This window comes from Sarcophilus harrisii, chromosome 2 (assembly GCF_902635505.1).
Source record: "Sarcophilus harrisii chromosome 2, mSarHar1.11, whole genome shotgun sequence".
Taxonomy (NCBI): Eukaryota; Metazoa; Chordata; class Mammalia; order Dasyuromorphia; family Dasyuridae; genus Sarcophilus; species Sarcophilus harrisii.
In genome coordinates this window covers 604941249-604965254 of record NC_045427.1, presented here as the reverse complement: position 1 = coordinate 604965254, position 24006 = coordinate 604941249, and the positions used below count along the sequence as shown (strand labels likewise).

The 24006-nt window shown below is 37.2% G+C and overlaps 1 protein-coding gene across 1 annotated transcript in view; it reads left to right on the top strand.

Moving 5' to 3' along the window:
• Positions 1–24006, top strand: part of LOC100926947 (heparan-alpha-glucosaminide N-acetyltransferase-like) — a 150289-nt gene that overhangs the window by 84263 nt on the left and 42020 nt on the right. The window contains exon 10 of the mRNA XM_031949371.1: positions 20104–20181. Coding sequence (XP_031805231.1) covers positions 20104–20181 — 78 coding nt within the window. The remainder of the gene's footprint in view (positions 1–20103; positions 20182–24006) is intronic.

Sequence of the window (24006 nt, the reverse complement as noted above, 5' to 3'; positions counted from 1 at the left end):
AAAGATGGCCATACAGGAGAGAGGTTAGATTGTTTTCAATGGAAATTGCAGAAAGGCAGATTTTGACTTGATTAAAAAACAATTTTTAGTAATTAGAATTGTCCAAAGTATATTAAATGTTACAATAATCACTAAACATTCTTAGGACCTCTTATTAAATCTAAAAACTCAAATGGATGTCTAATCTCATCAACATGAGTTTTCCTTCCATTGCACATTGCATTGTGTCTGTGTTTGTCTACTTAGTATGACTCTTGCTCTCCCTGAGGTGGTCCATCCAACATTCTGAGGGACTTGCTCCTTTCTCTTGGCATTGCACAAATAGCAGTGGAGCTCATGGGTTATTCATTTTGTTGTTGTTCAGTCATTTCCACTGGGTTTGACTCTTTGTGACCCCATTTGGAGTTTATTTGGCAAAGATAATGGAGTGGTTTGCATTTCCTTCTCTGACTCATTTGACAGAAGAGGAAACTAAAGCATTAAAGTGACTTTCCTAGGGTCACACAACTAGTATGTGTTTGAGGCTGGATTTGAACGCAAGTCTTCCTAATTTCAGATTTAGTGCTTTATCCGTTATACCATATAGCTGCCCTAAGAGTAAGAGGTTATCCATTAGCTAGTCACCATCATCATCATCATATGACTAGCATTTGACAGGGTTTAAGGTTTGCAAAGTAGTTTACAAATATTATATAATTTGATCCTCTCAACAACAACCCTGAGAGATGAGTGCCATTATTATACTCATTTTATATGTGAGGAAACTGAGACTGAGAGAGGAAGTTAAGTGACTCATCCAGAGTCACTAAGTGTCTGAAGTGGTTATCCTCTCAGTTATCTCCAGGCCTTTCACAATCTCAGTCAAGTCAAATCAAGAAACATTTATTAAATGTCTACAATGTATATTAAATACTTTTAGTATTTCATTTGCATGATTAATTTATTTCATTAATTAAATTTATTTTAATTAATTTAATTAGTGTTAGGTATTTCAAATATTTAACATACCGGAGAAGATTTAGCATGGTATTCTTTGATGCCCCTGTCAGAGGTCAACCTTAGACTCTGGCATATGAAGCTGCCAAAGGACAACTGGGTTGTGTAATGGGCTGAGGTTTGAGCTGATGCACTGAGTCTCGTGCTGATCTTAAAATACACGACCTTAACAGGGTTGTGCGTGTGCTTAGCAGCTACCTTAATATCTTTAATTAAATCCCCACAGGATCATAAATGCATTTGATCTTTGGATCCTATGTATTTTAACATTATGGAGCAGTGGATAGAGTTCTACCTTTGGAGTCAGGATGACCTGGATTCAAATATTTCCTCTGAATCTTACTAATTATGTATCCCTGGAGGAAATCCTTAATTTTCCTGATCCTCACTTTTCTCATCTGTAAAATGGGAGCATAGACTCAATGGTTTCTATGGTAACTTCCAGTTCAACCTTTAATGTATTTGGAACATTATTTCAGGCTTTTAAAAGTACCGCTATCTGAGACTGGACCCTGCATCTGCTTGTTGGCAAAAAGCCCTCCTTGGTTTGTCAACCTTTACTTCCTCACGGCAGAAAAAGAACCAGACCCAAACAGAAGGCATTACTAAATAGTGATAAAGTCAAGAGAATCCTGGGAGCAATGATGATAAACTTCTGTATTCCCAGGAAGCTCAGAAATGTTCATTTTGAATTCTCATCAGCTACAAATGACATTAGTGCCTAATGCCTTTTGCAAAAGTATGGCAGCAGATAAGGAGTCTGGCATAGGCCTTGCTTAACTCATTTACCTCCATTCTGAATGGCTAAAAGCATACTTCATCTCAGAGATCGCTCCTTAATTCCACAAGGGTTCTTGGCTGAGCCCCCAAGGACAGAGAACTCCAGTGGCAAGGACTGTATGTGGCAGGGTCATGGTCCCAGTTTCTGATGAGCTAGAGGTTTACAAAATTCAAACAAGAGGGGAGATAAATTTGGATGGGAATGTCAATGAAAATGATGCTAAATGATACTGCCCTATAGAATCATTGAGCAGGTAAGGACTTCTCAGATTAGTATTAACTCTTTTCTTTGATAAATGTGGAAAGTAACGTTCAGAGAAGCTATGTCATTAGTGGGAAGTTACACAGCAGTCAGTGCAGCTTCATAGGGGAAGGATGCTTTATTATATGGTTATCTGGAAAAGTGGTTTCCTTAGATGTATGTTAACTGGGCTAAGAATAGAAGGGTATCCTTCTCAAGTCAAAGACTTAGGACAATCCATTTATTGTGGTATTTGGGCAACCTGGAAGTCTACTCCTAAACGGTATATTTAGGAAATTTTACTAATTTACATATTTCATTCTCACAATCCTGAAACAGGAAGGACAGGTATTGTTAATCCTGGACCACCAGTTACACTGGAAAGCAATGTGGTATAGTAGGATTGGACTTGAAAACTTAGAAAGGCTAAGGTCCAATGCAAAATTATGTCTCCTAAGTTGACTGTCACTTTTTATCTGTAAGTTTTGATTTCCTCACCTGTAAGATAGAAATTTGAAGGGAAGCAAGGTGCTGTAGTAGATAGAGTGTCAGGGCTAGAGTCAGAAATATCTGATTTCTAATCCAACCTCAGATGCTTATCAGCTGTGTGACCCTGGGCAAGTCACTTCACCCTCTTTGCCTCAGTTTCTCCATGTATAAAATGAGTTAAGAAAGTAAATGACATCTCAGTATCTTTGCCAAGAAAACCCCGAATGGAGTCACAGAGATTCAGATATGACCAAAAAAATAACTGAATAATAATATATCAGTTAAAGAGCTGACTTTGGAATGAGGAAGATTTGTATGTGTACAAGTCCTCCCTCTGACATATACAAGTTTTGTGACCTTGAATACCCCATTTTATGCTTAAGCCAAGATTCTTGAAGACTGAGTTAGAGGGATGGTGCTGACCTGCACTGGCAGAGGTAATCTCAACCTAAGAGTTTATCTTGGTGAAGGTCACAATCTGATCCTCCAGATGGGTAGCATGATATTCATGCCAATAGGATATCCTGTGACTTGTCTAAAGTGTCACAGTGAGTTAGTCATGGGAGCTGAGATCAGAATCCAAGTTTCCTTATGTTTAAGCTTTTGCTGTTTCCATTGGGCTGCACTGCTTCTGATTATGTTGCTATTCAATTCTTTCAGTTTTATCCATCTCTTTGTGACCCCATTTGGCATTTCCTTAGCAAATATATTGGAATAATTTGCCATTTCCTTCTGGCTCCTTTTATGGATGAAGAAGCTGAGATAAATAGGGTTAAGTGACTTGCCAAGAATCCCACAGTTAGTAACTGTCTGAGGATTAGGCTTGGTACTCTATCTACTGTGTCACCTACCTGCCCATGCTTCCAAATATGGAAAGGAAATTCCCTAAGACTCTAAGAGCACTAGAGGCTGAAGGAAATGTAAAACTTGTACACTTGGAAATTTTCTTTTTTTCCATAAAAAAAGCCAAACTTATCAAATACCAAATAATATGCACATTTCCATACATACTGTGCAAAAGGAGAAGACTATATAAAAAACTTAAAATTTCTATTATTCAAGGTTTGCTTTTCTTTTTAATCTTAATAAATTTTTATTGATATAATTTTATTTAATAAAATTATGATGACTTTTTATTATAATTGTATTTTTAAAGTATGATAAATTGAATATATAATGCTCAAACTTTTCCTGCTTATCTGTGATTTCTTATAGTCTCTCTTCATTTTTTTTTTATTTTTAAGAAAACCCATCCCTAACAACTTCTATCCTCTCATCTTCTCACTCCCACTAGAACCAAAAAAAGGTACAAATCCTTGTAAGATATCTACATAGTCAAGCAAAACAAATTCTCACACATTGGCCTTGTCAAATATATATATATATAAAATGAAATTTTAGTTCATCATCTTTCTCTCAGGAGATACCAGGTTTCAATATCAGCTCTCTGGAATCATAAAATTTTTAAGTTTTTCAAAGTTGTTTTTCTTTACAATGTTGCTATTACTATATAAATTGTTCTCCTCTTCTATTCACATTGTTCTATATCAGTTCATGTGACACTACCAAGGTTTTTTGGAAACTGTTCTTTTAAGCATTTTTATGGCATAATAACATCGCATTACCTCCATATACCCACAATTTGTTCATCTTTTCCTACATGACGAACACCCTTTAATTCTTAGTTCTTTGCAGCAACAAAAAGCTACTACAAATTGGTCATTTTCCTCTTTCTTTGATTGCTTTGGGATATAGTCCTAGTAGTTACATTGGGAGGTCAAAGGGTCTGCATACTTTCTTGACTTTCAAAGCATATTTCCATCTGCTTTCCAGAATGATTATACTAATTTACAGCTTCATCAACAATGCCTGTTTTTCCCACAGCTTCCTTACCCCGACCATTGACTTCATTTGCCATCTTTACTAATCTGGTAGAATATCAGAATTGATTTAATTCCTGTGTCTCTATTGGTAACATAGCAATTTTTCATATTTTTGTCAATAGTCTGGATTTTCCTTTGAAAAGAGTTTGTGGCTAGTTATTAAGTGTTTTTTCAATTAACTAGTATTTATTTTGTCTCTATGTCCCTGTCTTCTCCCTTAAAATAAAGAGAAACTAAACTCATATCAAGTATTCATATACAAGCAAAATAAATTCTCACATAGGCCATGTCCAAAAATGTGGCTCATTCTCTATATTTAGTCTACCATCTTACCACTGATGGTAGATAGCATTCTTCATCAGTGGTCCACTAGAATGATGGTTGATTGTGATGTTGACCAAAGTTCTTAAATCTTTAAAGTTTATTTCCTTTACAATGTTGTAAGTATATTTTGAATCAAGAAGTCTTGGGTTCAGATCCTGACATTCATTATATGGATTATCTTTGGACAAGTTACTTAACACCTAAATCAGTGTTTCCTCAATTATAAAAGTGTCACACATACAAACTTCACAGGGCTCATTATACACTACAATTCAGAAATACAGTCTCATAGAAGCCAGGGGAGGAGGTAGTATTCACATTGGAGGAAGGGCTGACAATACAAGGGAAGCAAAGAATTTAAAAAATTGGGGACCAGAAAAAAGACAATTGTTATTGTTCAGTCTTTTTTTTTTATTAAATAACTTTTTGTTGACAGAACCCATGCCAGGGTAATTTTTTACAACATTATCCTTTCCACTCACTTCTGTTCCGATTTTTCCCTCCCTCCCTCCACCCTCTCCCCAAGATGGCAAGCAGTCCTATACATGCTTTTATTTTTTTTTTAATTTAATAGCCTTTTATTTACAGGATATATGCATGGGTAACTTTACAGCATTAACAATTGCCAAACCTCTTGTTCCAATTTTTCACCTCTTACCCCCACCCTCCCCTAGATGGCAGGATGACCAGTAGATGTTAAATATATTAAATATAAATTAGATACACAATAAGTATACATGACCAAAACGTTATTTTGCTGTACAAAAAGAATCAGACTCTGAAATGTTGTACAATTAGCTTGTGAAGGAAATCAAAAATGCAGGTGTGCATAAATATAGGGATTGGGAATTCAATGTAATGGTTTTAGTCATTTCCCAGAGTTCTTTTTCTGGGCATAGCTGGCTCAGTTCATTACTGCTCCATTGGAAATGATTTGGTTGATCTCGTTGCTGAGGATGGCCTGGTTCATCAGAACTGGTCATCATATAGTATTGTTGTTGAAGTAGATAATGATCTCCTGGTCCTGCTCATTTCACTCAGCATCAGTTCGTGTAAGTCTCTCCAGGCCTTTCTGAAATTATCCTGTTGGTCATTTCTTACAGAACAGTAATATTCCATAATATTCATATACCACAATTTATTCAGCCATTCTCCAACTGATGGGCATCCATTCAGTTTCCAGTTTTTAGCCACTACAAAAAGGGCTGCCACAAACATTCTGTACATACAGGTCCCTTCTCCTTTTTTATAATCTCTTTGGGATATAATCCCAGTAGTAACACTGCTGGATCAAAGGGTATGCACAGTTTGATAACTTTTTGAGCATAGTTCCAAACTACTTCAAAATGGTTGGATTCTGTTCTACAACTCTACCAACAATGCATCAATGTCCCAGATTTCGCATCCCTCCAACAATCATCATTATTTTTCCTGTCATCTTAGCCAATCTGACAGGTGTGTAGTGGTATCTTAGAGTTGTCTTAATTTGCATTTCTCTGATTAATAATGACTTGGAGCATCTTTTCATATGACTAGAAATAGTTTCAATTTCTTCATCTGAGAATTGTCTGTTCATATCCTTTGACCATTTTTCAATTGGAGAATGGCTTGATTTTTTTATAAATTAGAGTTAATTCTCTATATATTTTGGAAATGAGGCCTTTATCAGAATCTTTGACTGTAAAAATATTTTCCCAGTTTATTTCTTCCCTTCTAATCTTGTCTGCATTAGTTTTGTTTGTACAAAAACTTTTCAGTTTGGTATAATCGAAATTTTCTATTTTGTGATCAGTAATGATCTCTAGTTCTGCTTTGGTCATAAAGACCTTCCCTTCCACAGGTCTGAGAGGTAAACTATCCTGTGTTCCTCTAATTTATTGATAATTTCATTCTTATGCCTAGGTCATGAACCCATTTGGACCTTTATCTTGGTGTACTGGCGTTAAGTATGGATCAATGCCTAGTTTCTGCTATATTAGTTTCCAATTTTCCCAGCAATTTTTATCAGACAGTAAGTTCTTATCCCAAAAGCTGGGATCTTTGGGTTTGTCAAAGACTAGGTTGCTATATTTGTTGACTGTTTTATCCCTTGAACTTAATCTATTCCACTGATCAACTAATCTATTCCTTAGCCAATACCAAATAGTTTTGGTAACTGCTGCTCTATAATATAATTTTAGATCTGGTACAGCTAAGCCCACCTTCATTTGATTTTTTTTCATTAATTCCCTTTGAAATTCTTGACCTTTTGTTTTCCATATGAACTTTGTTGTTATTTTTCTAGGTCATTAAAATAGTTTTTGACTCTGATTGGTATAGCGCTAAATAAATAGATTAGTTTAGGTAATATTGTCATCTTTATTATATTTGCTCGCCCTATCCAAGAGCATTTAATATTTTTCCAATTGGTTAGATCAGACTTAATTTGTGTGAAAAGTGGTCTGTAATTTTGCTCATAAAGTTTCTGATTTTCCTTTGGCAGATAGATTCCTAAATATTTTATATTATCAGTAGTTACTTTAAATGGAATTTCTCTTTGTAACTCTGTTGGATTTTGTTAGTGATATATAAGAATGCTGATGACTTATGTGGGTTTATTTTATAACCAGCAACTTTGCTAAAGTTGTGGATTATTTCTAATAACTTTTTAGCAGAATCTCTGGGGTTTTCTAAATATACCATCATGTCATTGGCAAAGAGTGATAATTTGGTTTCCTCATTGCCTATTCTTATTCCTTTAATCTCTTTCTCAGCTCTTATTGCTAAAGCTAGCGTTTCTAATACAATATTAAATAGTAACGGTGATAGTGGGCAACCTTGTTTCACTCTAGATCTTATTGGGAATGGTTGCAGTTTGTCTCCATTACATATGATGCTTACTGATGGTTTTAAATAGATGCTGCTGATTATTTTAAGGAAAAGTCCATTTATTCCTATACTCTAAGTGTTTTTAATAGGAATGGATGTTGGATTTTATCAAATGCTTTTTCTGCATCTATTGAGATGATCATATGGTTTTTGTTAATTTGGTTATTAACATGGCCAATTATATTGATAGTTTTCCTAATATTGAACCAGCCCTGCATTCCTGGTATAAATCCTACTTGATCATAGTGTATTATCTTGGAGATGATTTTCTGTAGTCTTTTTGCTAATATCTTATTTAAGATTTTAGCATCAATATTCATTAGGGAGATGGGTCTATAATTTTCTTTCTCTGTTTTCAGCCTACCTGGTTTAGGTATCAGTACCATGTCTGTGTCATAGAAGGAATTTGGTAGGACTCCTTCATTCCCTATTTTATCAAATAATTTATATAGTATTGGGGCCAATTGTTCTTTAAATGTTTGGTAAAATTCATATGTAAATCCATCTGGTCCTGGAGTCCTATACATGTTAAATAGATTACAGTAGATCTTGGATACATATTGTTCAGTCTTATCCAACTCTTTATGCCCCTAATTGGGGTTTCCCAGACAGATACTGGAGTAGTTTGCCAGCTCATTTTAAAGTTGAAGAACTGAGGCAAGCAGGGGAAAGTGACTCGACCAGTCATATAGCTAGTAAGTGTTGGAGTTTTGAACTCAGGATGTCCTGACTCCAGGCCCACCAATGTATCCACTGAACAGAAAACAGTGTTAGAATAAGTAGAAGATCATCCAGTTTGCAAGGGGTTGAAGAGTGAGTGAAATAAGTAGAACAAATATTTGCAAGATCCTTTTTGTTGAGGATTTTTGTCAGTGAAGGCATAGAAAGCAGGGCTATAACAAAGGGAGGTAACTTCACCTTTGCCCCAGGATGCTGAATTTAGTCTAGCCTAAGAGTACATTAGCAGTTGAATTTACAAAGATAATTAATTGAAATAGAAAGTGAGCAGAGTGTAGGCTGAACTGAGCTCTGTCTCTACCCTGAATCCTTCCCTCAATGACAGTAAACAGCATTTTTGGATATCTCACTTATCTTTCCTGTCTTGTTTGGCCAAAGGTGGACTTTTTGTTATATAGTGTGAGTGCAAGATTTCCTAGCTATAGTTTTGATGGAGAGAAACTTATTGGTTGATGCGAGGGGCAACAAGCTCTAGGGAAAGTTTCCTAAGATAGGAAAGTCTGAGCATACTTGTTGACTGAAGAGAAGCAACCAGAAAAAAGGAAGATATGGAAAATGTCAGAAAGAAATCAAAGATGGCAGTCGCATGGTATTTGGTGAGAGAGGCATGGGCCTGGACTCAAGGAAACTTGGGCTCAAGTTCTATCTCTAATATTAGCCATGTGACTCTGGGCAGGTTACTTAACCATCCCGATATAAAGATATATTTATGTATATAGAGCATACATTTATATTCCTCTATCATATAATTATGTACATATTAATCATATATTACTAAATACATTAATATAATATATTGTTAAACATTAATAAATACATTCATATCTTAAACTAATATTACTCATAATAGTAAATACATAATATGTATACATTACATAAGACATATAATGTTGGCGTACATAGACATTAACTCCATGGACCGAGATCAATAAAGCTACTTCCTCTAGCAGATCACCACCATTAGGAATACCTTTATCCTCCACTCACGAGAGATCAGCAACCCGCCATCTGAAGACACTAAATCCTTCAGAGCAAGCCCATAATCTGCGGATGAACCTTCTTTCCTCTGACTGGCTACTGGTTGCTACTTCAGGCCCATTCGTTCCTATTTCAGCTCAACCATGTTTTTCATAGAGGCATTTGTGATGGTAACAATGCTGTTTGGCCTCATATTGTGGCATCTCCAGTGATCGTTACGGCATTAGGTAGTTTTTAATTTGGGGGTGGTTTATCAGCAGGCGGGAGCCTGGGGGACACCATTAAAAAGTGCAGACTTACATAATAAGGCCAACGACATTTTAAACAGACATCAATTGAGAATTAATATCGGACGCGCGTTTATTTCCATTATGGTGCAAATATATGAATGATGATTAGACATTTTATTAGGTAAAAGCAATATGGATATATAGTGTTTAGATATTAAGCTATATACTAAGTATCAATTAATTCATTCATATAATCAATGATCGATAGACATATTATTATATTAATAAACCTTACTAGACATGAGTTTATATTTCCCGCCCCCCTTCAGTTTCCTCCTCTGTAAAGTGGGGATAATAGTACTTGCCTTGTAGGCTGTTATAAGGAGCAAATGAGATGTATGACTAAGTTCTCTGCAAACCTTAAAGTTCTTTATGAGAATAAATTCTTATTTTTATTAAAATATAATGCCTGGAGAAGGCAAGAAGGGATGACATCATAAACTAGGCAGAGACATCAGCCTAAGGGAGGAATAGTGGTATTTCTCCTGTCACTAGTGAAGAGGGCTGGGAAAGGACCTGGATTTGATTCCTAGTTCTTTCACTTACAACTAGATGACCTTGGTCAAATTAACAAACCACCTGATCCTCAGTTTCTTCATCTGTAAAATGAGGGGAATAAAGTTTGATAATCTCCAAGATCCCTCCCAGCCCTAAACCCATGACTCTATGATTTTCTTAGGAAAGTAGGAGGCTAAGTCATGTTGGGAGCTGAAAGCTTGAAGAAAGAAGAAAAAATTTGGACCAATTGTGTCTAAAATTACAGAGGAAGTCAATAAGAGGAGACTAGTGTACCAAATACTGCCAAGTAGTAGTTCTCACTTGAAGATATGGAGTATTTGACAGTTCCAAAGAAGTGCTCCCACAGACCCAAATCCAATCATCTTCTCTCTGGTGTGTCCATGTACTTTTCTAACTCAGATGTGAAGAAAACTATGGAATTACAATAAAAAAACAGATGTCTCCTTTGGGGACTAGGCAAATGGGAATGGAGGATTTAATGAACCACAGAGGCATTGCTTTTGATTTGATTAAATCTATAGTGGTGTTTCTAGATGTCTATTGGAAAACATTCAAAGGTTCTCTGCCTGGAGCAGCTCTTGCCTCTCATCACCCAGCCAGGGCTTCCTCTCTTAGCCAAGTCATAACACCTAGAGCTCTGAACATCTACTGACAGATCCAGCTATCCTGGCTGAGGATATAAGATGTGACATTTCCTGGTTGAGACAGTCTGAGGCTGACTAAGTGAAGGGCAGACAATGGAGGGCCTCTTCTCTTACTCTGCCCTATTTCAAAGAAGTGTGACTAGACCTAGATGAGGTAAGTATATACCCAAAGCTCCAAGGAGAGGCAAGGTGGCTCAGTAGGTAACACATGCAAGCTAGAGAACCTGATATGCTATATTATCTGGTAATAGGATTTGTGTATGTGTGTATGTATGTGTACATACATACATACATATACACACATATGTATTGGATCATTAGAGATTACCTAATCCAAACTCCTCATTTTAGAGATGAGAAAACCAAGTTTCAGAAGATTAAATGAGTTACTGATAACTACAACTTATAGCACTTTAAGGTTTGAAAGATGTTTTACATGTATTATCTCATTTGATCTTCTCAGCAACCCTATGAGGTAGTTGCTATGATTTAAAAAAAATAATACTTTTTCGTTTTTCCAAATGCATGCAAATATAGTTTTCAACATTCACCTTTGTAAAATCTTGTGTTCCATTTTTTCTTCTCCCTTCCACTTCTTCCCTAGATAGCAAGCAAACTGATACAGGTTAAATATGCACAATTCTTCTAAACATATTTCCATTTTCATCATGCATTGCTAGGAAAATCAAATCAAAAGAGGAAAAATACAAATAAAAAAGAAAAAACACAATCAAGCAAACAACAACAATAATAATAATAACAACAACAAAAGTGAAAACACCATGCTTTGATCCACAGTCTTCATAGTTCTCTCTTTGGATGCCAGTGGCTCTTTCCATCACAAGTTTGCTGGAATTGCCTTGAATCATCTCATTGTTGAAAACATGTTGCTGTGTACAAAGTTCTCTTGGTTCTAGTCATTTCACTTAGCATCAGTTCATTTAGGTCTTTTCAAGCTTTTCTGAAATCAACTTGCTCATCATTTCTTACATAACAATAACATTTCATTCATTACCTTTATATATCATAAAATATCCAGCCTTCCCCGACTGATGGGCATCCACTCAATTTCCAGTTCCTTGCCACTACAAAAGGGTTACTACAAACATTTTTTCCACATGTATGCTTTTTCCCTATTTTATGATCTTTTTGAGATACTAATCTTGTAGAGACACTGCTAGATCAAAGGGTATGCACAGTTTTATAGGCATAATTCCCAATTGCTCTCCAGAATGGTTGGATCATTTCACAACTCTTCTCAACAATGTATTAATATCCCAGTTTTTCCCATATCCCCTCCAACATTTATCATTATCTTTTCCTGTTATTTTAGCCAAGCTAGACGTGTGAAGTGGTATCTCAAAAGTTGTCTTAATTTGCATTTCTTTAATCAATAGTGATTTAGAGAATTTTTTTTCACATGACTAGAAATTGTTTCTTTGTCTGAAAACTGTTCATATCTTTTGACCATTTATCAATTGGGGAGTGGCTTCTATTCTCATAGATTTGAATCAATTCTCTATATAGTTTAGAAATAAGACCTCATTTCTAAATTCATATGAATGTGTGTTCGTAAGAATAAACAATTTTAGATGAAGGAATTGAAAATAAAAACTTTCATTTTTAAAAAAGGAATGAAGCCTTTATTAGAAACACTGGATGTAAACATTTATTCCCAGCTTTCTGTTTCCCTTCTAATGTTGGGCACATTAGTTTTGCTTGCACAAAAACTTTTTACTTTAATATAATGAAAATTATCCATTTTTACATGTCAATGTTCTTTAGTACTTCTTTGGCCATAAATTCCTCTTTTCTCCACAGATCTCAGAAGTAGACTATTCCTTGCTCTCCTAATTTGCTTATAATAGTATCATTCTTTATCTCTAAATCATGAACCCATTTTGATCTTGTCTTAGTATAGACAGTGAATGCTATTGTTACCCACCTTTTATAAATGAGGAACTGAGTCTTGGACTAAATGATGTCCAAGGTCACATGACTCAGAAGTATTTTAAGTAGGATTTGAACTCAGATATTCCTGACTACTAGTCCAAGACTTCTATCCATTGTGTCATTAGTTACTTCAAGGAGTTAAGTGATAACACAACATTTGAACTCAGTCCTCTGATTATAAACTCAGAAGCATGGGATCAAGGTTTTAAAACTGAAAATAGCCTTACGTGTCACCTACTCCATGTTCCCTCCTTATATTGGTCATGAAACTAAGGCACAGAGATAAAGTGATTTACTCAGAATATTAAGTAAAGATCAGTAAAGAGACAGGTTCCAGATCCAAGCCCTCTCACCCTTTAGGTGAGACATTTCTTCCCACATTTTGGACTTCAGTAAAGGGCAGAGATCATTTACTAAAGTTCCTGCCAGGTTGCTGTGTTAAACAACAGCCAAGCCCTTCTTCAAGTCCCCAAAGGGTGTGACAAGTGCTAAAAATGATGTGCAAGGGGAAAAGTAATGAAAAACAATCTCTCCAGCTATGGTTGGGTGTTTCCTGGAAGCACAAAAAGATGTGTTTACTTGTCTGTCCACGGAAAAATGTCTGAGGCAGGGAAAAGGCCAGAGAGAAAAGGGGGGGGGGGGGAAAGCAGCAATTGAGGATGATTTTAACTCCTGGAAACAAAAGCATTTGCTACAAAAATAGCCTGTCTTTGGCCTGCTCCCCCATGTGGTTTTTCATAACTAACAAGAGTTTGTGCCCCCCTTTCATTTGCTTTGTTGACAGGGCCACAACAAAGCCCACTCCACATCAAGGAGGCTGATATCACCCAGCAGGTGGCCTTTTTGCTGAACTTTCTCTTCAGCCCAGGCTTGGGGAAGAGAGAGCTGAAGTAGCTCTTTCCCTCAGCAAGTTTGAACCAGAATTGCATCTGTGATTCTCTGCCCAGAGCTTGGAAACTCCTCCCCTCTTTCCCTCCTAGGAGGTTATATATTCACAGAAGTTGAGTCAGTCTTGCTGGGCAGAAGCAGAGATGCTAAACAGAGATGCCTGAGGTCACTCAGTGATGGGAAACCCCTTAAGATAAAGGGAGAGTTTTCAGATTTCTTCTGGCACATTCCAGCTGCTGCTGATCAGCCTAGCAGGATTTGACTTTGGCTTTCATTCAAACAATCAACTAACAGAGAAGTAGGGAAAGGAAAAAAGGAAAATTGGAAGGGACTTTCCATGGAGGGGTAGCTGATGATACCTTGTCCATTTCCATGGATCTTTGGGAAACTCTCTTTTATGGACAAAAGGACAAGAAACAGTGAAAACCATAAATAATATTTGGTCAATGCTAGTAAAAATCCAGGTTTTTCCCTGGATTCCCAGAACAGAGCGTGTTCCTCTATGCATCATATTAGCCATCCGCTTCATGTTTGAACAAGTTTCATTCTAATGTGCCTGCATTCATTCCATGTCAAAAAATGTCATCTTTCATCCATCTCTCTGGACCATTAAGAAAAAAAAACAAGAACTGCAAATTTTCATTTATACACAGTAAAATCCTTATCAAGACTGGCAACTCTCAAATAATCTCCCCCCATTCTTCAATTCCTGACCTCTAATGGTCATCTCTGGATTGGAAATATGCTAGGGTTGTCATCTGAGAATGGTGGTATAACCTGAGATCTCCTTAGAATACAGGTTCCTTAAGAGTGAATTGTTTTTATTTGTCTTTGTATTCTAAAAGCATAGCACTGCTTTAACAAATGCCCATTCATTTATAATCAAAATGTGCCCATGCTGAGCATGGGTGGGTATGGAAGGCTGATTGAGCTCCTCCCATCAAGAATGAAGATAGGTGTGTGGGCCTCTCAATTCCAAGATTTCTTACCAGTTTTCCACTAGACCCATCACCTTGGGGGACTGAGATACTTGGGATATTTGATCTATGGCTTCAGGTGGGCAGGTAGTTCAAGACACATGAGTTAAGAAATTGAAAATAATTCTGTTTTTGCTCCACCACTTCAGAGCCCAGGATGGAAAACCCATATCTGGATCCTTGTCCTGACTATAATAATTCAAGCCCTTCCACAAATAATTCCTTTCACTGAATCTCAGATGGTATTTTTAATCCATAAAATGATAGGTTTAGAGTAAGAACACATAAATTCTGTTACAATGTGAACATAGTAGGATTCTCAGATTAAAGTAGATATTTATATATTATCTCCTCCATTAGAATATGAGTTCCTCAAGAACAGAGTCCATCTTTTTGCCTTTCTTTATATCCCCAGAATTAAGCACAATACTTTCTTGTTGAATGACTATGTAGGAAATCCTAATACCCACCAATGATAACATTCCTGTGAGCTCTGAGAGGCTTACCTGGAACAACACTGGGGTAGTTTGTCGTTTGTTGCACAACTTTGTGTGTAGAACAGCTCTGGCACATGTGAGTCAAGACATTACCCCATGATGTCATTGTTCCTCTTCAAAAAGTAAGACCAACATGACCAACAACAATGATGGCGGAGACCATGCCTTATTTTTCTCTCTATCTTCCATAGCACCTGGCACCTGCCAGATACTAAGTTTGTTTCTCGAATACAACCAAAATGCGTAAAGAGATCCCAAAGGACCCTTTGGAGAAAGAAATGAGAGACAGGTTGTACCATGAGCAAAAGAGAATGAAAGAGAATGGGACAGTTGGATCACTAAACTCAGTGCACAATTTCTGCTTCCACATATCCCCCTCCGAAGACATTACTTCCAGACAGTCTTTACCCTTCCTCCTCTGGCTCTCTGTTCATCTCTCTCTTAGTTTTTCAAATGCCCTCTCTGTGGACAAGGAGAGAACAAACTTGAGCCAATTAGTTAATCTATTTTTATAGCTCAGAGGGGGGAAAGGCTTTCATCGAGATGTAATCGAGAAATGTGTTAATTGTTTGTCACTGACCTTTGCCTCTTTTTTCTACTCCTGGGGGAAGAGAGCCTTTCATGTGTCTCAGGAGGCTCCCTTCCTCTTTTGTCTTAAACTATCAGTGAACCATCCTTGGCAGCTGGGGTAGGAACAGATTTCTGCTACCAGGAGATCCAGCTGAAGCCAGTCTTGCCTGGATCCATTTCTTCTCTTTTTAGCTATGAAAGGGATGCCTTCAGCATCAGGGGCTTTCTTTCTATGGAACCTTATATCTTTTTGGCCTCTGACATCATTATTTTCCCTCCTAACCTCTCTGCTTAATTAAGATTCAATTGTATATAGGTGTAGGAACTGACCCTGGATCCTCTGGCTGATGCTTTATTAATAATTGCCACCAATAATTTATTAATAAGGCTTAATAAAAAGATGCCTGGGGCATCTCTGGTATGGCTTTGGTGCCATACCAAATCTTCCAACCAAGCAGAAGTGACAAGAAAAGGCACAATCAAAATTCATCTCAAACTCAATTTTCCCAGGAGATCTTTCCTAGCTCCTAGCTTTTAGTGCTGAGACTAACTCTCATTTACTCTATATGTATCTTATATGTAACTACTTAGGTATGCATTGGCTTCTGTATTAGAATGTGTGCTCCTTTAGTACAAAAACTGTTTTTTGGTTTTTTTAATTTTTATTTTTTGCTTTCTGTGTGTATATTGCATAGTGTTTTGCACATAATTGAATTCAGTAAATACTTGCTGAATGAGATGGAGAGAAAGAAGGAAGATTACTGGTTGCATGTTGGTAGAACATGCCTCAAGATAGCCATCCTACCTCCAGCCTCAACTTGTAAATATTGTGAGTTTTTCTTTACTTTTCTGGAATCTGGCTGCCTTTGAGATATTTGCCCTTCCTTAGGGGGTATTTCCAGAAATGAGATTTAAACTTTCCATATCAAGAGTAATGTTCAAGTTTGGGCAATACACTGAAGAATTAGAACTTTTGGGATCATGGAAAAAGATCTATAGAAGAGCAGAAGAAAATGGGTTCACTCAATAGCTGTACCTAAGAATCACAGAAACCTCAGTCATCCACTCAGATCCTATGTAGATATTCTGTCGGGAGGGACCAAGACCTTTTCCTCTGATTCTACTTAAAAAGAGAAGGTTTATAAGGGCCACAAACCTCTTGAAATTCAGGAACAGGAGAATGAGTAGAGCTTTCAGATTCCACTATGGGCAATGGAAGTTGTGGAAGACAACTCTGATTTTAGGAAATGATGAATTTTGATGCCATTGTGTTCTTGTATATGAGGCTTGATATTATCATTCTTGTTCTAATTGAACTCAATTGTTTGACTTCTGTTACATTATGAGGTTTCAAGTGATTTGCTAATAGCTGGCTTTAAGAGAAGGAAAGGGGAAGATAAGCAGATATAAGGATCTGGGAACTACTTGAGGACATAATAGGAATCTAATGCATGGGGAGAGTATGCACCCCTAACCCTGTCCTATTCATGTTACATAGAAAAAACCTTTCCTGAGAAAGGAGAAGGCTATGAAATCTTCCCTACTCCTTCTTCTGCCTTTTTACCTTGTTCATCAACCCAGGTGGGTCAGACAAAGTCTTCAAAACAGGCTGATTGAATTTCCATGATGCCAGAGAGGCCATCAATTATCCATGATGCCAGAAATGCAGGATTTTCTTCTAAAGCCAGTTTCTTTGCTTTTATATGGCTTCAGACTCTATTTCTTAGAGAGAAATGCCCATCCACTTTCTTTTTTACCTATCCAATTAAATTTTACATATTTATGAGTTACTTTGCTTTAGAAAGTACTTTCAACCCAACAGGTCAGTGTGGTTGATTTTAAAAGTATCACCACTCTCATTATAAACACAAATATGAATTCCAGCTCTAGGTAAGCCACTGCTAATTACACTGAGAGGAGGTGGGTAGGGAGAGAAAGGAAAATGCCAGTCAAGTAAAATAACCTACTCAGCGTCACCCAACCCATAAATAGCAAATTTGGTACTCAAACTCTGATATTCTGATTGTATCCAGTGTGCTTTGCTTTGCACATAAGTACTTATTGCCTATAATTGACTCTAAGTATTTTTACATTCCACCAGGCATTTAGGTGATGCTTTAGATAGGGTTCTGGGTCTGGGTCAAGAAGACCTAAGTTCAAAGCTGTCCTCAGACACTTTGCTATGTGACCCTGGGCAAGTCATTTAACTTCTGCCTGCCTCAATTATTTCAACTGTAAAATGGGGATAAGAGCACCTACCTCATAGATTTGTATGAGAATCAAATGAAAAATTTATAAAATGCTTAGCTTAGGGCCTAGCAGATAGTAGGCATTTAATAAATGCTTATGTTCCCCTCCCTTTCTCTTCTTCCTGTTACTAAATAGGCTACAAATTACCAGTAAAGGCAGCTAATTGATGCAATGGGCAGCTAAGTGGTCCAAAGTCAGCAAGACTCCCAAGTTCAAATCTGGCTTTAGACATTTACTAGCTGAGTGAACCTGGGCAAGTCATTTGACCATGTCTGCCTCAGTTTCTTTATCTGTAAATTGTGCTGGAGAAGGAAATGGCAAACCACTCCAGTATCTTTGTCAAGAAAATTCCAAAAAAGATCGTGAAACATTGAACATGACTGAAAGGACTAAACAACAATTGGTACAGTAGAATTCTGTGCCATTATGAATGAATGACAACTTCTCTAAGCCTGTTTCATCTTTGAAATTGAACTAATAAGAACATCTCCTTTATCATGTTATTATGATCAAATGAGATAGCATATATAAAGCAATTTGGAATCAGATTGATTTAATCTCAGAAATTTAATTCCATTTATTACTTTTCTCAAAGCTAAGTTATGACTACTCAAGGTTGGAGGGGCCCATTCATACTCCCTTGCAACTCTCGCGACCTAACTGCTAAGGCTCTCCCAAATTTCTGGGAATAGCGTCCAGGTTTGGCTCTTTCTCTGCAGCATCACCAGGACCTGAGATAGCTTGATGCATCTTGCCTCTGGGAAGTCCCAAGGTTGACTCTTCTTCCTGCCAAAGTGAGTCAGTCAGTCAGCACCATTCCCTGAGGTCAGATCAGGCAGGTAGATTTGGCCTTAGGCAGAATTGTAAAGTAGGCCATACTGACCTTCCAGAGTGTCTCTCTATCTCCCAGCCAGATGCCCAATCCCTGATTAAGTTCATTGTCCTAGAACACTCAAATCTTCCACAGAGCTTCATCCAAACATGCCTTTCCCCTTCAGACCTCCCTGACACAGGCCTTTCCTTTCCCCTTTCCTCCCATTTGTTCTATTCTCTTACAGTGAACCTGTTTAGCTAACAGCTCACAAATCCTATAAACTCATTCATACTAAAGTGACCATGGAAACTAATGGGTTAACATTGTCCTTTTCAGGCAGCTTCTTTAACAGTAAAATTCAGATGAATTTAACCCAATGATTTTAAGGGTAAGAATTTCAAGCTTCATGACAGACTAACAAAAACATTTTATTGATAGGCTGCCACCTATTTCACCCATGACAATGGGATCCTCAAGTTATCATGAGAAATACAAGCATAGTGCAATGAAAAGAATATAGAATTTGGAGTCAAAATACCTGAATTCAAATTTGAGACTTATTCTGCCACTTATTATCTGTGGGCAACCTTGAACAAGACTCTGGACCTGACTTTCCTCAATTGTAAAGTGAAAATGTTGGATTATACAATCTCTAACGTCCCTTCCAGTTTTGAAGCTAAAGTCTTATGATTTTATGAACTTAGAAACTCCTTGGTTGTATTTGTCCTATCTACCTCTGACTACGCCAACCAGAACTCCTGATTGCCTTATCTCCCATATGATTTCCTTCATGGCAAGGTTCCTGAAAGTCAAGAATACCACATATATCTAAAACCTCAAAGGCATAATTTATGTAACATTATATCTCTCGGGATACTGAACATTCAACAAAGCTGAAATGACAGTGTGAAGTCGTTGTTTAGTCATTTTTCAATTATGACTGACTCTTTAGGATCCCATTTGGAGTTTTCTTGGGAAAGATATCCGAGTGAATTGCCATTTCCTATTCCAGCTCATTTTACAGATGAGGAAACTGAGGCAAGCAAGGTTATATGAATTAGCCTGGGTCATACAACTAATAAGTGCCCGGCACATACTGGATATGTAAAGCTGAATAGATCACTTTGCTTTTCAAATATTTAGTCAATTCTCTAAATCTATGAGTTACAAAAGAAAAATACTGATTTCTATTGATTGGGAGTCTCCCCACATGAGTCTTCCCTGTCCAGGCCCTTATTCTTTAAGAAAACAGATTGACAGGTTCTGAGTCTTTCCTCCAGCTTCTTCTCACAAATCAGCTTCAATATCAGCCTAGCCAGAGAGCATTTTGTTTTGGAAAAAGAAGTCTGCTAACACCCATTTTTCTCCTCTTCCCTCCTCCCTTTGTTTTCTTCCAATTAACAGGCTGGAAAGATTATCCTAATGTACCGCAATAAGCCACGGAGTATCCTGAGAAGATTTCTTATCTGGTCCATTTTGCTGGTGAGTGGCATGAAGCCTGATGCTGTAGAATATAACAGAATTAGCCGAGATGCCAGGTTCCATTACCTATAATGGCCACTGTTCTTGCCCTGTACATCATGCTGGCATTAAGTGAGAAGGAATGGCCCCCTCCCTTCCTGCTTCCAAGAATTTAGAGCAGAGATATCTATTGGAATTGGTGAGCCCTTGCCTGCTTTGGTCTAAGGGCTGTCATCAGAGGCTGCTGAGATTCCTCTCTGGGGTATTCTCTCATTGTACAAAGACTACAAGGCAAATAAGAATAGTCTGTGTAATGGTGAGAGTGCTGGGCTTAGAGTCAAGAAGGCTTAAATTAAAATTGGACCTCCAAAATTTATTGGTATGAGATTATGTATAGAAAGTGCTTTGTAAACTTTAAAGAGCTATGTAAATGTCAGAAGCAATTGTTATTCTCATTATTACTATCTTATCCTCATCTTTTTCAATGGTATTCAGATAGATAGGATTCTGAGCCAAGTCATCATCCTGTAATTATTCCTTTATTTTCAATATTATACAGACTATATCATACAGGTGGATAAAATAACTGCTTTTTATGGTTAAATAAGCATATTAAGATGTGACCTCTTGCTGTATTGCCTCATTGAAAGCATCTTTAGAATAATTCCAGCAGCAAAAAGGACAACAGGGTTGATGTGTACTTTTTTCCCTATTCCCATATGGTTTTGTTCTCCTTTGATAGTTGTCTGTGTAGTTAGATGGTGTAATGAATACAGTACTAGGCCTAGAGCCAGGAAGGCCTGACTTAAATATGGTCTCAGACACTTACTATCTGTGTGACCCTGGGTAAGTCACTTAATCCTGTTTGCCTCAGTTTCCTCATCTGTAAAATGAGCTGGAGAAGGAAATGGCAACCATAGGATTTTGGGCAAAATACTGGAATAGTTTGCCATTTTCTTCTACCAGGATTAAGTGATTTGCCCAGATCTTATAGACAATAAGTATATGAGGTCAAATTTGAATTCTAGTCTTTCTCACTTCAGGCCCAGTGCTCTATCCATCGCACCACCTAGATACCCAGTTCTGGTGTTTCTTGCAACTTTATGGTGTCAAAACAGAAGGGAATACAGTCTACTTCAATTTGATGATGACATAAGTTTTAAATATTGTCATTCTATTCGTTGCTTCTATCTCTTCCCAATCCCAGTCTATTTCTAACACTCATATGAGCACTTACATCATCACATTGGTTAATAAATCCATGCTATTATTGCAGTCCAGTTGGCCAAAGTCTCTAGGTGTCTCCCAGGTTTTCAAAGCTAGCATAGTATTTTTTTTTTTTTGATTAATGGGTTCCCTACCCTGGACCACCAATTCATTATCACTCTGAGATCCTCCTCCTTTTCTTCCTCTTCCTCATTCTTCTTCATCATCTTTTTCTTCCTCTCCTACTTCTTTTCTTCTTCATCTCCTTTTTTTGCTGTTTTTTCTTCTTTCCTTCCTTCCTTCCTTTTTTCCTTCCTTCCTCCCTCTCTTCCTTCCCTCCTTTCTTTCCTCCTTCTCTCCTTTCTTTCTTTTCCCTCCTTTCTTCCTCCCTCCCTCTCACCCTCCCTCTCACCCTTCCTCCCTCTTCCTTCCTCTTTCTTTCTTTTCTTTTCTTTTCTTTCTTTTTTCTCTTTCCTCATCTTCATTTCCTCCTCCTCTTTCTTCTCTTTCTCCTTTTCCTCTTCATTTTTCTTCTCTTCTCCTTCTTTGACTATATCTGCCTGTCTCTGTGTATCTTCTTTACAATTGTTCATTGCTCTCTCTACTTTATAATATGAACAGCTTATTAGGCACTGAGAGCATTATTAATAAGAAGGGATAATTTGATGTCATCTGCATTCATAGAAGTATATTGTACAATATTTCATGCTTAATAATGTTCAATCCAAAGTTTGTAATAGTTCCAGTGGCTTCTGCTCTGACAAGCCCACACTTAGAATATTATATTTGATTCTTGATGCCACATATTTGGAAGGATATAAATCAATAAATATTTATTAAATGCCTACTGAAAGACATACACTTTTGTAAGTGTCAGGAATACAAAGAAGACAGTGACAAGCAGGAACACATCAAAGTGACAAGATTCAAAACCTGATTATATAAGAATTATCTGAAAGAACCAGAGAAGATAAGACCTAGGGGGTTAGGGGGATGTGATAGCTATTTTCAAATTTGTAATGGTATGTCATGAGGAAAGAGAGATTAGATTAATTTTGTTTTCCCCAGAAGGCTCAATTAAAGTCAATGGATAGAAATGACATGGACTTAAATAGGTTTCAATTCAATATAAGAAAGCATTTCCCAACAACTGTCTGAAATGGAATCAACTAAATCATGAAATCCTGTGCAAATGATCAAGCAGAGGGCAATCATACTTTGACTAAGAGATTGGACTAATTGACCACCAAGGTCTCTGCCAACTCTAAGATTCTCTTAGTGATACAGATGATAAGTGCTGCAGAAGTTCAGGTTAAATGAGATAATTTATGCAAAGTGCTTTGTAAACCTTAAAGTGCTACACTAATATTTTAACTGTTATTATTTTTAGAGATTGAAAGTAGTTCATTTTATACTGGGGCAGTGATAGAAGCTTCTCTAAAAGTGGGAAGGCCTTAAATTGGTCCTTGAAAAGAGAGTAGGATCAATATTTTAAATTAATAGAACTGGAAAAGTATACTAGTGGCTGAAAGTAATGTCAGTGCTAACCCCCAAAATGGTTTTTCTTAGTAGAGATTGATCAAAATTGTCAATGGTCCAAATAGAAGGATTTTAGTTTGAGACTGGCTAGAAAATATGAGGATCCTACGTTAGAACGGAAGTATATGAACATGGTTAGATGTGATAGATAGATAGACAGACAGACATATATAATATGTATCTATGTGTCTACACACACACACACAAAAATAAACACACATATGCAGTCAGAGAATCCTAGAGTAGACAAAGCCAGAGAGGCTACAAGTTCCTCATTTTACACAAAAGGAAACTGAGACCAGAGAAATCAAGTGGCTTGTTGTGAGTCACATTGTGAGTTAGTGACACAATCAAAATTAGGAGCTAGGCCTTCTGATGGCCAGTGTAGTGCTCCCTCTGTTATGCCAGCTGGAAAACACTCTCCTTCCAGATATGTTTTCCATTTTCTCCCCATCCCTCCAAGGAGCACAAGCTATTGCAAGGCATTGGTTGGAAGGACTTCAGAGCTTCAGAGTCTTCAGAGGTTATGGAATTGAGAAAAAGAAGGGTATACTGCAACAGGCCCTAATGGATACAACAGGAAGATTTAAATTCTGGATCAGTCCCTTAGCAAGATATATCTGAAAAGATTACTTTCCTCTTAGGAAATTGCAAAATAAACACATCACTGGGCCCTCACATTGTTAGAGTTTCTTCTCTCATAAAAACTTAGGTTTATCACTTTCTATTCCACATTTAGCTCCTTCCTTTTTATCTTTATAAATGTTCTTCTCTACTCCCCTCTTTTTACAAATATCTTTTCTCAGATCCATTTCTGACTCCTCTTTTCTTTCTCCTGAAGAGGCCAGCCACATTTAGGGTTCTGATGACCGCTTTGGGGAAGTATCTGGTCTCAATGCTGAAAACCAAGCTACTCTCTCTGGGCCATGTCCCCTGAGGAACTGGGAAATATGGCACTGCAGCCAGCTACAGCAAGGTTAATGAAAATGTGTTAACATCCACAGGCAAGGAGAACAGATTGAAAACCTGACTGACAAAACCATAAACAGAGGTTAATGATGGATAGCAGCCTAATGAGTTAGAGAAGCTATCTAATGGGGT